Source organism: Aquarana catesbeiana, linkage group LG12 (assembly GCF_042186555.1).
Source record: "Aquarana catesbeiana isolate 2022-GZ linkage group LG12, ASM4218655v1, whole genome shotgun sequence".
In the NCBI taxonomy this organism is placed as follows: Eukaryota; Metazoa; Chordata; class Amphibia; order Anura; family Ranidae; genus Aquarana; species Aquarana catesbeiana.
In genome coordinates, this window is record NC_133335.1 from 227,356,547 (window position 1) to 227,371,094 (window position 14,548).

At 46.8% G+C, this 14,548-nt stretch overlaps 1 protein-coding gene across 4 annotated transcripts in view; it reads left to right on the forward strand.

Annotated features, from left to right (window-relative positions):
- The window catches only part of BAIAP2 (BAR/IMD domain containing adaptor protein 2), a 228,947-nt gene that overhangs the window by 50,262 nt on the left and 164,137 nt on the right, over positions 1 to 14,548 (forward strand). For all 4 annotated transcript variants that reach the window (XR_012236794.1, XM_073606850.1, XM_073606847.1 and 1 more), the window contains exon 2: positions 10,097 to 10,172. Coding sequence is in view for 3 of the 4 variants with exons in the window: in XM_073606850.1 (XP_073462951.1) it covers positions 10,097 to 10,172 (76 nt within the window). In the remaining variant the exon portion in view is untranslated. The remainder of the gene's footprint in view (positions 1 to 10,096; positions 10,173 to 14,548) is intronic.

Sequence of the window (14,548 nt, forward strand, 5' to 3'; positions counted from 1 at the left end):
TGAGGAAGGTCCTGAGGAAGCAAAAGCGAAACGTGGACCTGCCATATTCAAGCAGAAACAGGGAGCAATACACATACTATGTGTGGCTTATTCTATTGGAAGCCAACACTATCTGTTTTTAATGTTATAGTGTCAATTTTTTATATCTATGTTTAATAAATGTAATTATTTTTCTAATAATATTTTGTATTCCTTTACTGGAACCTATAAAGTCCCCTCCAACGTTCCCCTTTTTTCATTAGCAATTTCATATGGATGTGGTACCCCCTTGGCCCTTTCTTTATCTTTATATGTAAGGGTTGTCTTCTGTATAATTTTGAATGCCTGCCCCACAGGCCAGTCTGAACATTCATACAGTAAAGTTACCGAGGCAGGCGGGAAGGATTTGGAGTCTGGGGCCATTTTTGAAGGGCCATGCTGCCAGAAAAGTGGTGTTGGGGGTTCAGGAAGGTTTACCCCCTTCCTGACCAGAGCACTTTTTGCGATACGGCACTGCGTCGCTTTAACTGACGACAAATGCGCGGTCGTGCGACGTTGCACCCAAACAAAATTGACGTCCTTTTTTTTTCTTTTTTTCCTCACAAATAAAGCTTTCTTTTGGTGGTATTTGATCACCTCTGCGGTTTTTATTTGTTGCGCTATAAACAAAAAAGAGCGACGATTTTGGAAAAAAAAAAAAAGCAATATTTTTTTTTTTTTTTTACTTTTTGCTATAATAAATATCACCCAAAAAAATATAAAAATACAAATTTTCTTCCTCAGTTTAGGCCGATATGTATTCTTCTACATATTTTTGGTAAAAAAAAAAAATCGCAATAAGCGTATATTGATTGGTTTGCGCAAAAGTTATAGCGTCTACAAAATGGGGGATAGATTTGGCATTTTTATTCTTCTTCTTTTTTTTTTTTTTTTTTATTAGTAATGGCGGCGATCTGCAATTTTTATCTTGATTGCGACATTCTGGCGGACACTTCGGACACGTTTGACACCATTTTGGGACCATTGTTATTTAGACAGCGATCAGTGCTATCAAAAATGCACTGATTACTGTGTAAATGACACTGGCAGGGAAGGGGTTAAACACTAGGGGGCGATGAAAGGGGGTTAAGTGCGTCCTTGGGGGGGAGGGGCTTCAACACACATGACAGTGATCACTGTTCCCGATCACAGGGAGCAGTAGATCCCTGTCATGTCACTAGGCAGAACGGGGAAATTCCTTGTTTACAAAGGCATCTCCCCGTTCTTCCGCTCTGTGACACGATCGCGGGCCCCCGGCGGACATCGAGTCCGTGGGCACGGTCACGGAGTACGTGGTGGGGGCCCGCGCGCCCACAATGCTGCAATTTAAAGGGGACGTACCTGTACGCTCATTTGCCCAGCCGTGCCATTGTGCTGACGTACATCGTCGTGCACTGGTCGGCTAGTGGTTAAAAGTGAAGTCCCAGTTTTTGTTTTGTTTTTTCCCCTATTTGTACTTACCTAGGTGGATGCAGCATCGGTCCCCCGGCGCCTCTACACTGAGAACCGAGCGTTCAAACACCGCCGATCAGTCTGTTTTCAGAGCTCCCCAAGCAGAGAGCTGCAGACTGTCAGTCACCGCTCTCTGCTCTGCTCCCTCCTCGCCCATTGGTGTGCTGAGCTGTGGAGGGGGCGTCCGGCCGGGTGTCCGTCCAGGGTCGTGGTCGTGACGACACAGAGCCTGGACTGACATCTGTGACGTGAGCAGACTTCAGTCCTCTGTCTGCTGAAAACTGGTCACAGGGGTGCAAAACGAACTGCGATCTGGAGAAGTTTGGCTGGACTTCTCCTTTAAAGACTCCCTTCATGTTTGCTGCACCTCTAAATTAGTTTGGCTCAAACCAACCATATCTTTCACGAAGGGCTCATTCACATGTGTCAGTAACACCCCCCCCTCCCCCCCCCCCCCCCCACTGTGTTTCTGCAGCATCTATGCTTTTAAAGCCTTATACAGTGAGGGGGGGAAAAAGTATTTGGCCCCCTGCTGATTTTGTACATTTGTCCACTGACAAAGAAATGATCAGTCTATAATTTTAATGGTCGGTTTATTTTAACAGCGAGAGATGGAATAACAACAAAAATATCCAGAAAAACGCATTTCAAAAAGTTATAAATTGATTTGCATTTTAATGAGTGAAATAAGTATTTGATACTCTTACCAATCAGCAAGATTTCTGGCTCCCAGGTGTCTTCTATACAGGTAAAGAGCTGAGATTAGGAGCACTCTCTTAGGCCGGGTTCACACTGGTACGACAAACGCTCCGACTTTGGGAGCTCGTGTCACATGACTTGTGCAAATCAATGGTTCCCTATGAGAGCCGCCTTAACTGGTCCGACTTTGAAAATGTTCCCTGCACTACTTTGGTCCTACTTCAGCCCATTGAATATCATTGAAGTCGGATCAAAGTAGGATCCTTTGTCCTCACCATCCGACTATTGACATCCGACATGGTGATTACAGCAGCAGTAAAAGGAATTTGTCACACTGGGATTGTTTTGATTGGTCAAAGGACAAGTCAGACTATCACAAAGTTGGATCAGAGTAGTATCCTGTTCATTCAAGTCGGATGGATGTAGGACATATTTTAGGACTGATGTCACAGAGCAAAGTACGATGACAGTCGTATGACTGTCGTGTTGTATCAGTGTGAACCCAGCCTAAAAGGGAGTGCTCCTAATCTCAGCTTGTTACCTTTATAAAAGACACCTGTCCACAGAAGCAATCAATCAGATTCCAATCTCTCCACCATGAAGAAGACCAAAGAGCTGTCCAAGGATGTTGGGGACAAGATTGTAGACCTACACAAGGCTGGAATGGGCTACAAGACCATCGCCAAGCAGTTTGGTGAGAAGGTGACAGCAGCCGGTGCGATTATTCGCAAATGAAAGAAACACAAGATAACTGTCAATCTCCCTCGGTCTGAGGCTCCATACAAGATCTCACTTCGTGGAGTTTCAATGATCATGAGAACGGTGAGGAATCAGCCCAGAACTACACAGGAGAATCTTGTCAATGATCTCAAGGCAGCTGGGACCATAGTCACCAAGAAAACATTTGGTAACACACTACGCCGTGAAGGACTGAAATCCTGCAGCGCCCGCAAGGTCCCCCTGCTCAAGAAAGCACATGTACAGGACCGTCTGAAGTTTGCTAATGAACATCTGAATGATTCAGAGGAGAACTGGGTGAAGGTGTTGTGGTGAGATGAGACCAAAATAAAGCTTTCTGGCATCAACTCAACTCGCCGTGTTTTGAGGAGGAGAATGCTGCCTATCACCCCAAGAACACCATCCCCCACCGTCAAACACGGAGGTGTGGAAACCTTATGCTTTGGGGGTGTTTTTTCTGCTTATTGGACAGGACAACTTCACCGCATCAAAGGAACGATGGAGGGGGCCATGTGCTGTCAAATCTTGGGTGAGAACCTCCTTCCCTCAGCCAGGGCATTGAAAATGGGTCTTGGATGGGTCTTCCAGCATGACAATGACCCAAAATACACGGCCAAGGCAACAAAGGAGTGGTTCAAGAAAAGCATTGGGGTCCTGGAGTGGCCTAGCCAGTCTTCAGACCTTAATCCCATAGAAAATATGTGGAGGTAGCTGAATGTTCAAGTTACCAAACATCAGCCTTGAAACCTTAAAGCGGAGTTCCACCCTAAAGTGGAACTTCTGCTCATCGGATTCCTCCCCCCCTCCGGTGCCACAATTAGCACCTTTCAGGGGGGAGGGGGGTGCAGATACCTGTCTAATACAGGTATCTGCAGCCACTTCCGGGCTTAGACAGCCGCAGAATATCCGCAGATGCCCCAGCGCTTCACTTCCCGATTCCCTGACCGGGGATGGCAGCGGGGCCAGCCGAGAGACGAGCGATTGATCGCCTTCGGCTGCCGACATCGCTGGACCCTGGGACAGGTAAGTGTCCATTTATTAAAAGTCAGCAGCTGCAGTATTTGTAGCTGCTGACTTTTAATAATTTTTTTTTAAGATGGAGCTCCTCTTTAATGACTTGGAGAAGATCTGCCAAGAGGAGTGGGACAAAATCCCTCCTGAGATGTGTCAAACCTGGTGGCCAACTACAAGAAATGTCTGACCTCTGTGATTGCCAACAAGGGTTTCGCCACAAAGTACCAAGTTATGTTTTGCGAAGGGGTCAAATATATTTATTTCACTCATTAACCACTTCCGGATATAGGTTGGCACTTTGAAGAGGGATATCGTTGTTATGGCAGCAGCTAGCTACCATAAGGCCCCTTTCACACTGGGGCGGTGGAGGCGTCGATGGTAAAACGACGCTATTTTTAGTGCCACTTTACCGTAGTTTTAGCGGCGGTATTCAGCTGCTAGCGGGGCGGTTTTTTTTTTCTGGATATTTTTGTTATTCTGTCTCTCGCTGTTAAAATAAACCGGCCATTAAAATTATAGACCGATCATTTCTTTGTCAGTGGACAAACATACAAAATCAGCAGGGGATCAAATACTTTTTTCCCCTCACTGTACGGTGCTGTTCACACAGGAGTTTTGTATTGTGTGGAAAAAAATAAGGTTTCTGGAGGCTTCACCACATATCCACTGTCTCTGTTAAAGTCAATAGTACGCGCCTTAAAGCGGAGTTCCACCCTAAAGTGGAACTTCTGCTCATCGGATTCTCCCCCCCCCCCTCCGGTGCCTCATTTGGCACCTTTCAGGGGGGAGGGGGGTGCAGATACCTGTATAATACAGGTATCTGCACCCACTTCTGGGAACAGCTAGCCGCAAATGCCCCCCCCCCTGTTGTGTTGTGGGAAACACACAGTTCCCACAACGCAACGGGGACCAGTGTAGACGCGCAGCGCGACTCGCGCATGCGCAGTAGGGAACCGGGCAGTGAAGCCGCAACGCTTCACTTCCTGATTCCCTGACCGAGGATGGCGGTGGGGGCAGCCGAGAGACGATCGATCGGCTTCGGCTGCCGACATCCCTGGACCCTGGGACAGGTATGTGTCCATTTATTAAAAGTCAGTAGCTGCAGTATTTGTAGCTGCTGGCTTTTTAATATTTTTTGTTTAGGGTGGACTCCCTCTTTAACCACACCGAACCGTAACTTGCAATTGTGGTGTGTTATGTGTGAACCCAGCCTACCCAGCCCATCCAATTCGCATGACAGGAGAGTGTGACCGGCTCTTAATGGAGGCGGTTCACACAGCTCGGGGGCGACCGCCGTCCGCATTTGGAAAGGGTCCTGTGTGTCTTTGGTTCCGATTTCAGGTGGGAATTCAGGCAAAAATTTGGATCAGATTTGTACCTGAATTGGTGAATAGAGAAGTACCGGACCCCATGCTGTGAACCCGGCCTTCGTGAAGGGTTAGCTGGGCACTGGAGGAGAGGCAGTGGAGGTTCCTGTATCCCAGAATGCACTGGGAAAGCACCAGGAGAGAACGGCTCCAGTTACTTCCTGGTTGTACAGAGCAGCTGTGTGGTGACATTGGGGGGAGATTTACTAAAACTGAAGAGAGCAAAATTCTGTGCAGCTGTGCATGGTAACCAATCGGCTTCCAGGTGTAGTTGAATCTCGTGCAGATATGCAAGGTAGCCAATCGGCTTCTGAGCGCACTATGCGCTTCTGTGTGCGGGCAAAAGCCTCAACCAGCCAGCAATACTGCCAGCGCCAGGTAGGATCAGAGGCAATCAGCATTGTTGGTGGCAAAGCTTTTTGTGTCCGGTGCCAGCGAGAGTCGTGAAGGTTGATATGAATTTCTCAGTAATCATAGAAGTGGAACAGCAACCGGAATTGTACAACCTGAATATCCCGAGCTATTGTGACGCATGAAGAAAAAAACAAAACATTCTACCAACAATTGGCTAGGCGGTGGGCTCATCAAAGTCTACAAATCCATCTTGCAGAGCATTCAGATGAATGTCATCACACCGCAACCTGACCACTCCTCAGAGCCGATCATTTCCTCCACATCACTTCCCCTTTAAGGACTTCCCACTAGAAAAACACTTTCCCGGGCATTTATCCCGCATTTTGTTTTTGTTTTTGTTGCGTTGAGAAACAAAAAAAGTCTCATAAATGCTATTGGCGTGCTAATGAGCAGTGCTCAGCCCCACTTGAGTCTTGTTCCAGGAGTGGGACGGGAAGTTCCCATATCACCGTATACTGTATATAGCGGAGGACCGAACGCAGAGCTGTATACTGTATATAGCGGAGGACCGAACGCAGAGCTGTATACTGTATATAGCGGAGGACCGAACGCAGAGCTGTATACTGTATATAGCGGTGGACCGAATGCAAAGCTGTATACTGTATATAGCGGAGGACCGAACGCAGAGCTGTATATAGCGGAGGACCGAACGCAGAGCTGTATATAGCGGAGGACCGAACGCAGAGCTGTATATAGCGGAGGACCGAACGCAGAGCTGTATATAGCGGAGGACCGAACGCAGAGCTGTATATAGCGGAGGACCGAACGCAGAGCTGTATATAGCGGAGGACCGAACGCAGAGCTGTATATAGCGGAGGACCGAACGCAGAGCTGTATATAGCGGAGGACCGAACGCAGAGCTGTATATAGCGGAGGACCGAACGCAGAGCTGTATATAGCGGAGGACCGAACGCAGAGCTGTATACTGTATATAGCGGAGGACCGAACGCAGAGCTGTATACTGTATATAGCGGAGGACCGAACGCAGAGCTGTATATAGCGGAGGACCGAACGCAGAGCTGTATACTGTATATAGCGGAGGACCGAACGCAGAGCTGTATACTGTATATAGCGGAGGACCGAACGCAGAGCTGTATACTGTATATAGCGGAGGACCGAACGCAGAGCTGTATATAGCGGAGGACCGAACGCAGAGCTGTATATAGCGGAGGACCGAACGCAGAGCTGTATATAGCGGAGGACCGAACGCAGAGCTGTGTGTGTGTATATATATAATTTGTAGCTAAGGCCACATATAGTTTATACATTGCGCCCAGCAAGGGCTCCGGTTAGTGAAGAAAATGGCTTGTCTGATCCAGCTTGATGAGACATTAAATGTGGAATTATGTTTTGCATTCCCCCCCCCCCCCCCCCCCCCTACTGAGTTTTCCTTCTTCGAATTTTCACATTGATATGAAAGTTCCAAAATTGTAAATTTTCATCTGGAATAGTTGTGGTGTAGGGGCAGCATAGCCGTCATGGTGTGTCCTGTACTCCTCTATCGGGGAATGTTTATCTACAATGATTTGTAGTCCTGTGAATGTCGGAGTACAATCATCGGGGAGGCACCTTCTGTATATCTGTGCAGTGGGGCTGGTGACAGATATTCCGCTCCATACAATGAGGGAACCATCATGAAGGTCAGGGGGCTTCCCCCCCCCCCCCCCCCCCATCCCTCTACAGCTAATTGGTAATTGGGTCTTTTTGTGGGGGAATTTGAATTTTTGCCTTCAGACTTGCAATGTGCGCGGCGTTACCTGTAACTCTGATCTGTATTGTGGTCTAGTGATTCCCTAGAATCCCGCTGGAGCAGCAGCAGAAAATGGGGGTCTGAGTCAGCTGCTTTTAGTCTCCTTGGTAACGAAAATGCTTTGTATTCGTAGCGAGAATGAGCTGAGATCCCTGAACACCTAAAAGCCAGTAATTGCAGATACTTCATATTCCAGAAACGCAGAATGCATGCATTTCCATCATTTTATGTATTTGTGTCTTAGAAAATGTAAAAAAAAAAAACGGAATATTCCTCCTCTATACCAAGCCTCACCCCTTGGCACCTTCTTCCACCATCACCCTCACCGTATCACCCCCACTTTTCTACATTATCTCCACCTTCCTCTATACCGAACCTCGTCCCTTTAACACCTTACACCATCCACCCCCCTATCACCACCTTCTTCCTCCACTATAACCACCTTTCTCTCCACCACCTTCCTCCTCCACCTTCTTCCACCCCAACCCTCCTCCACTATCACCACCTTCCTCTGTACTGAACCTCGCCCTCCACCTTCTTCCACCATCACCCCCACCCAATCGCCATCTTCACACCCACCATTCTCCACTATCACCACCTTCCTCTATACCGAACCTCGCCCTCTACCACCTTCCTCCTCCACCATCGCCACCTTCCTATCACCCCCACCATCACCACCACCTCCCTCCTCCACCATCATCACCACCACCTTCCACTTTCTCCATCACCCCCACCCTACCATCATCACTCTCCTCCATCACCACCACCATCACACCATCTTTCTATCACCCCCACCCTACCACCACCATAAACACCACCTTAGTCCTCCACTATGTCTGCCTTCCTCTATACGAACCTCACCCTCTACCACCATCACCACCACTATCCTATCATCACCACCTTCCTACCACCATTACCACCACCCTCCTTCACTATCTCCACATTCTACCAACACCACCTTCCTCCCTCTTTCATCTTATCCTATCACCCTCACCATCACACCACCTTTCCTCCCACCATTACCACCTTCTTCCGCCTTCCTCCTCCACCACTCTCCTCACCTGTTGCCACATTCTTCCACTATCTCATCACCACCACCTTCTTCCACCCTCATCCCTACCTTCCACCCTCCATCATCCTATTGCCTTTCACCACCCTCCACCAGATAAAACGATATTAAGTGGATTTTGGAATTACTATTAAAAGTCCATCTGAAAAGCTGTCTATACACCAGGATTCTGTTCTGAAAAATTGTTCATCACACTTCTATTTTTTGTTTAGCTTTTTTCATTTTTGTTTTCTTTCTTGCCATTGAGTTAAATGTGGTTCAGAAGCCCTTCCTGACACCAAACCATTCACTATGCTAATTCTCTAAAAATAATCCATGCACATCACTACATCGTTCATGAGAAATAGATTACAGGGTGCTAATGTTTGTTTCTTACTGTCTTTCTCCTCCTTTACTGAATGAGCAGTGCATGTTGGTTGTGGTGATGTGATCTGCTCAATGCATTCAACCCCCATCGTGAGTCCCAGGAGTGAGGAAGAGGATGGCTACATTCCTACGTATAGTAAGACCAAGGCAGGGTGGCTACATTCCTACGTACAGTAAGACCAAGACAGGGTGGCTACATTCCTCCATACAGTGAGACCAAGGCAGGGTGGCTACATACAGTGGGACTAAGGCAGGGTGGCTACATTCCTATATGTAGGATGGCTGCATTCCTACATACAGAGGGACCAAGGCAGGGTGGCTATTTTCCTACATACAGAGAGACCAAGGCAGGTTGGCTACATTCCTACATACAGTGGGACCAAGGCAGGGGGGCTACATTCCTACATACAGTGGGACCAAGGCAGGGTGGCTACATTCCTACATACAGTGGGACCAAGGCAGCGGGGCTACATTCCTACATACAGTGGGACCAAGGCAGGTTGGCTACATTCCTACATACAGTGGGACCATGGCAGGGTGGCTACATTCCTACATACAGTGGGACCAAGGCAGGGGGGCTACATTCCTACATACAGTGGGACCAAGGCAGGGGGGCTACATTCCTACATACAGTGGGACCAAGGCAGGGGGGGCTACATCCCTACATACAGTGGGACCAAGGCAGGGTGGCTACATTCCTACATACAGTGGGACCAAGGCAGGGAGGCTACATTCCTACATACAGGAGGATCATGGAGAAGGAATCTAGCCACCCTGTAGTAAGAAATCAGATCCCAGCAGCCAGACAAATGGAATCTGGGAGGAAGGTGAGAGCCATAGATTGGACTTTTCAAAGTTAAACATGAATTTTTCTATAACCAGAGCTTAGTGTCACTTTACAATTTCGTCTAAATCAACAAAGGTTGCCTTCACCCTACTAACCATTAGAAAACTGAATGTTCTGAAAATTAACATCTTCAACTGCTGTAAGGAGCAAAAGCCCCCCCCCCCCCCCCCCCGCCATGGTTTTTGGTAAAGAATCCGCATCTCTAATCCCCTCTCCACTACATCCAAAAAAAAGATGGTTTTGCTGTTTCAGTTGAAGGCCATCCAACCTTACAATGTATGTTCTGGTTGTAAATGAGATTTGATGGGACGATGGAATTCTTTGGTTGTTGATGTTCTTCCTCTTCCTTCGTTGTTTTTCAGACGATTATGGAACAGTTTAACCCTTGCCTTAGGAATTTTATCTCGATGGGGAAAAACTACGAGAAGGCCTTGGCAAGTAAGTACAATCGATACATTTTTCAGCTCCAAGTTTTAAAATGAATGTTTGGTTACTTTGTTTCATGCTTAAAAAAGAAAGTAACAACTCCATCGGGGGAAGGAAGTGCGGGGAAACTTTCCTGACAAGGACACAACCTGACCGCCAAGCTAGGGGGGCACGCAGGGTCCCATAGACAAGGGGGGAGGGGTACACAAGGTCCCACATATATGACCGTAAAACTGTATGACTGCAAAATAGATGTATTAAAGCCTAAATGTTTAACAGAATATTGTATATGAGGAAATTTAAAGTTATTAAACACACAACAGTAAAATCATTCTGTATATGCAATAAAGCATGCTTATTATACACACTGTGGAACCTCTGCATTGTGTAAAAAGGCTATTTGATCCGGTCTTCTCTGATCTTCCTCTGCTTCCACTGTCCCCAATCCATCTCTGATAGTACAGAGCCTTGGAGTCACTCTGCACATGCTCAGTTTGGTGTGTATGGCTAGAGAGTTATTTTTTTCCTTGGGCGGGTGCATGTGATCGGCAAAGGGCTAATCAGCACTGTCCACACAGAAGGTCAGGGGTCCTGCAGCCTCATAGGACAGTCAGAGAAGAATAAAATCTCCTCCAAGCATTGACCAGACACTGATAGAAGTCACAAGACTGCTATATACCGCTGATGAGAAAAGGGATTTAGCAGTTTATATTCACTAAAATAATTGCATTTCCATGTTCTGTGTGCTGTGGGAGACCAGATATAGTGAATGCAGGCTCCTGGGTTCAGTTACACTTTAAGTATATGCAAGTATAAAGGTTATGTCCTAGTATTGTATATAAATATATACACACATTGCCTATAGAAGCTATAAAATAAAAAAATGTGAAAGAAAATGAATGATGTATACGTACACTGTGTATATACAAGAGATGTATAGTATATAAAAAAAAATAGTAATGATAAATGAATTGTCAAATGTTAAAAAAAATGAACTTCTCTTGCATAGTAACCCTAGAGGGGGGGAGGGGGCACTTCCCCTGAAAAGCGTAGGATCTGCTTGGCAATCTTCAATAAAATGCTATAATAAATCCTCAAGAGACGATCTTTTGTTACCAGGCGCCCCTCTATACTCGCCTGAGCGTCCTCTGAATGAAATGCTGTCATATCAGCAGCCCAGAGACCTCAGCTGAGTCCCTACCACTGCCCTCCATTGGGGCAATCCCTACTAAATCCTCCAAAAGGAGATCTACCTATAACCAACTTTTAGGTAGACCAGTCCAGCGCTGTCATCCACTCACACCAGATACTTACCGTACAGCCGTACAGGACGTGTTGCTGGCAGGATCATCAGGAGACAAGGGGGGGGGTGTGTGAAATAAGTGAATGCAGCCGCTGCATGTTCAGGGCTGGTGATGCGCTGTAAGCCGTTGCTTCATCCCTATCAAACTTCCTTCATTCCACGAGTGTGTGCAATTTAAAGCATGGCATGTTGGGTATCTATTTACTCGGCGTAACATCATTTTTGGTATGAAACAAACATGTGCTTGTTGAGTGTGCCTGATTTTGTATGCAATTTTTTTTCCTTCTCCTGCATCTGTTGGTTGTGAAGTGGAGGAGAATGATGACATTAATACATCCACTGATCAGCAAACATGGCGTCCATACTTCTCCCCTGACGGGTCCCCTTTTGAAGTAAAACTAAGTTGGCTGCCATGTACCCAGAGCGATTGCCTAGATGTACGCACAGCATGCGCTCCCGCTATGGTAGATGTGCGCACAGCATACGCTCCCCTTATGGCAGACTTTGCCCCCAGTTCAGCCACCTCCAGCAGCCCATCTTTTCCCGATCTGGCCTAAAGCCTTCTCCTTGGCTATCGGGCCCCTGCTGAGCGTGTAAATCCTGAACCCATGTGCCGAGGTCACATTGTCCCCAACACCGTTCTTGGCACGTGGAAAAAAAATTGTATGACTGCTCCTTAAAGTGGTGTTCCGGCCGAAATTATACTTTTTAAATAAAAACGCCCCTATAATACACAAGCTTAATATATTCTAGTAAAGTTAGTCTGTAAACTAAGGTCTGTTTTGTTAGTTTATAGCTGTAGTTTGTTATTTTATAAATTTACAGCAGGCCGTGGCCATCTTAAGTGTGGGCATCTGAAGCCAGACTGTATTTCTTCCTGGATCTCATCCTTGCAGATCTCGCACATGCTCAGTGCAGCACAAGCAGTGTAATAGGTTTCAGGTCAGGTTTCCATAGCAACGGCAGTGTCAGAGGAAGTTGCTGCCCCTCTCCCAGAAGGCATTGCAAACAGGAAATGATGCGATGGGCCACGGCCAGGGAGGAGGAAGTGAAAAATGAATACAGCAGATATACAGTAGGTGCTGAGGAAAAAAAATTTAAAAATCTCCAATTTGTTTACAGTGTTTTAGTGAGGGATGCTGAAGAGTTGTAAAAGTGGGTGGAACTCCACTTTAACCTTCCTGCCAGCAAAGTCTCCTCTACCACACTGTACACACTGGCCTTCTTTTTTTTTTTTTTTTTTTTTTTTTTTTACAATTCAGTAAAGAACAGAACAATATACATTTTTGCACCGACACAGAAGGTGTGGAATCGTACCCCAACATGTAATTGGAAATACAGAGGTGTAAAGAGGTGTTACAACATTCACTAAGTCTAGGTTCACATCTATGCAGTTGCAGTTGATGTGTTTTTCTGCGTTTTGCATTTTTAAACCCGTGTTTTTCATGTGTTTTTTGCATGCAGTTTTCATCAGGGTGGATTTGATTTAAATCACTAGTAAAAAGGTTCAATTTAAATCAACTTGATTTTTAAATCATCATTTTTAAAGGGCAACTGTCATCTCTGTCCCGCAGTGAATGAATAAGTGACTTGTATAGCGCTACCTATGCGAACTGAATCGCCTCAGGACGCTTTGCCGTCGGTGTCCATCTGCGGTATAGCACGGTCCTTTACCTCATGGGGTCCCGACGCGCTTACAAACACATACACATACAACATACACATATTGGCCAATTTGTTTCGACAGGATCTAATTAACCTACCAGCATATTTTTGGAGTGTGGGAGGAAACCCACGCAGGCACAGGGAGAACATGCAAACTCCAGGCAGATGGTGTCGTGGTCGGGATTTGAACCAGCGACCCTATTGCTGCTAGGTGAAAGTGCTACCCACTACACCACTGTGCTGCCGCAGTGGCTCCTCCTCAGACCCGCTGTTGGCTCCTCCTCTGACTTGCTGTTGGCTCCTCCTCTGACTTGCTGTTGGCTCCTCCTCTGACTTGCTGTTGGCTCCTCCTCTGACTTGCTGTTGGCCCCTCCTCTGACTTGCTGTTGGCTCCTCCTCTGACTTGCTGTTGGCTCCTCCTCTGACCTGCTGTTGGCTCCTCCTCTGACCTGCTGTTGGCTCCTCCTCTGACCTGCTGTTGGCTCCTCCTCTGACCTGCTGTTGGCTCCTCCTCTGACCTGCTGTTGGCTCCTCCTCTGACCTGCTGTTGGCTCCTCCTCTGACCTGCTGTTGGCTCCTCCTCTGACCCGCTGTTGGCTCCTCCTCTGACCCGCTGTTGGCTCCTCCTCTGACCCGCTGTTGGCTCCTCCTCTGACCTGCTGTTGGCTCCTCCTCTGACCTGCTGTTGGCTCCTCCTCTGACCTGCTGTTGGCTCCTCCTCTGACCTGCTGTTGGCTCCTCCTCTGACCTGCTGTTGGCTCCTCCTCTGACCTGCTGTTGGCTCCTCTTTTGACCCGCTGTTGGCTCCTCTTTTGACCCGCTGTTGGCTCCTCCTCTGACCCGCTGTTGGCTCCTCCTCTGACCCGCTGTTGACTCACCGACCGTCCCACTCACTTTAATGGGACGGCTGGTGATGCGGCAGTGACAAAACAAGGTGAAGGACGTGGCTGCAGCAGGTGAGTGGACGCCCGCTAACAGGCGCTGCCATGATGAATCTGAAATGACAGGTGCTCTTTATATGTAAGGACTCATTCTTGTTGGCAGTTAGAAAATCTTTACTATTTGCAAACAAAATGAAGGTTTCCTATTTAGAATAATAAGCTGTCAGGTTAGTAAAACAGCGATATCAGAACCGATTCAATCATACGGTTTGTAGTGTACATAGGTTTGCAAAAGAATGGGATAAAGGAATATTCCTGAACTTTGTTTTATCTCATGGTTACTGTGATATTGTGTGAATACATCAATGCAGTGCATGGTCTCTCAGCTTGTAAAGCTTGGATTCATTGAATGAGTTTACCAAAAATGTAAATATTGCAGAATATACAGCCTCATGCTACATAACTAAGCTCCATTTCATGCTGAATAAACTAAATTATTAATCTATCTTTAAATAGATAGATTTTTACTCAAAAAGCAT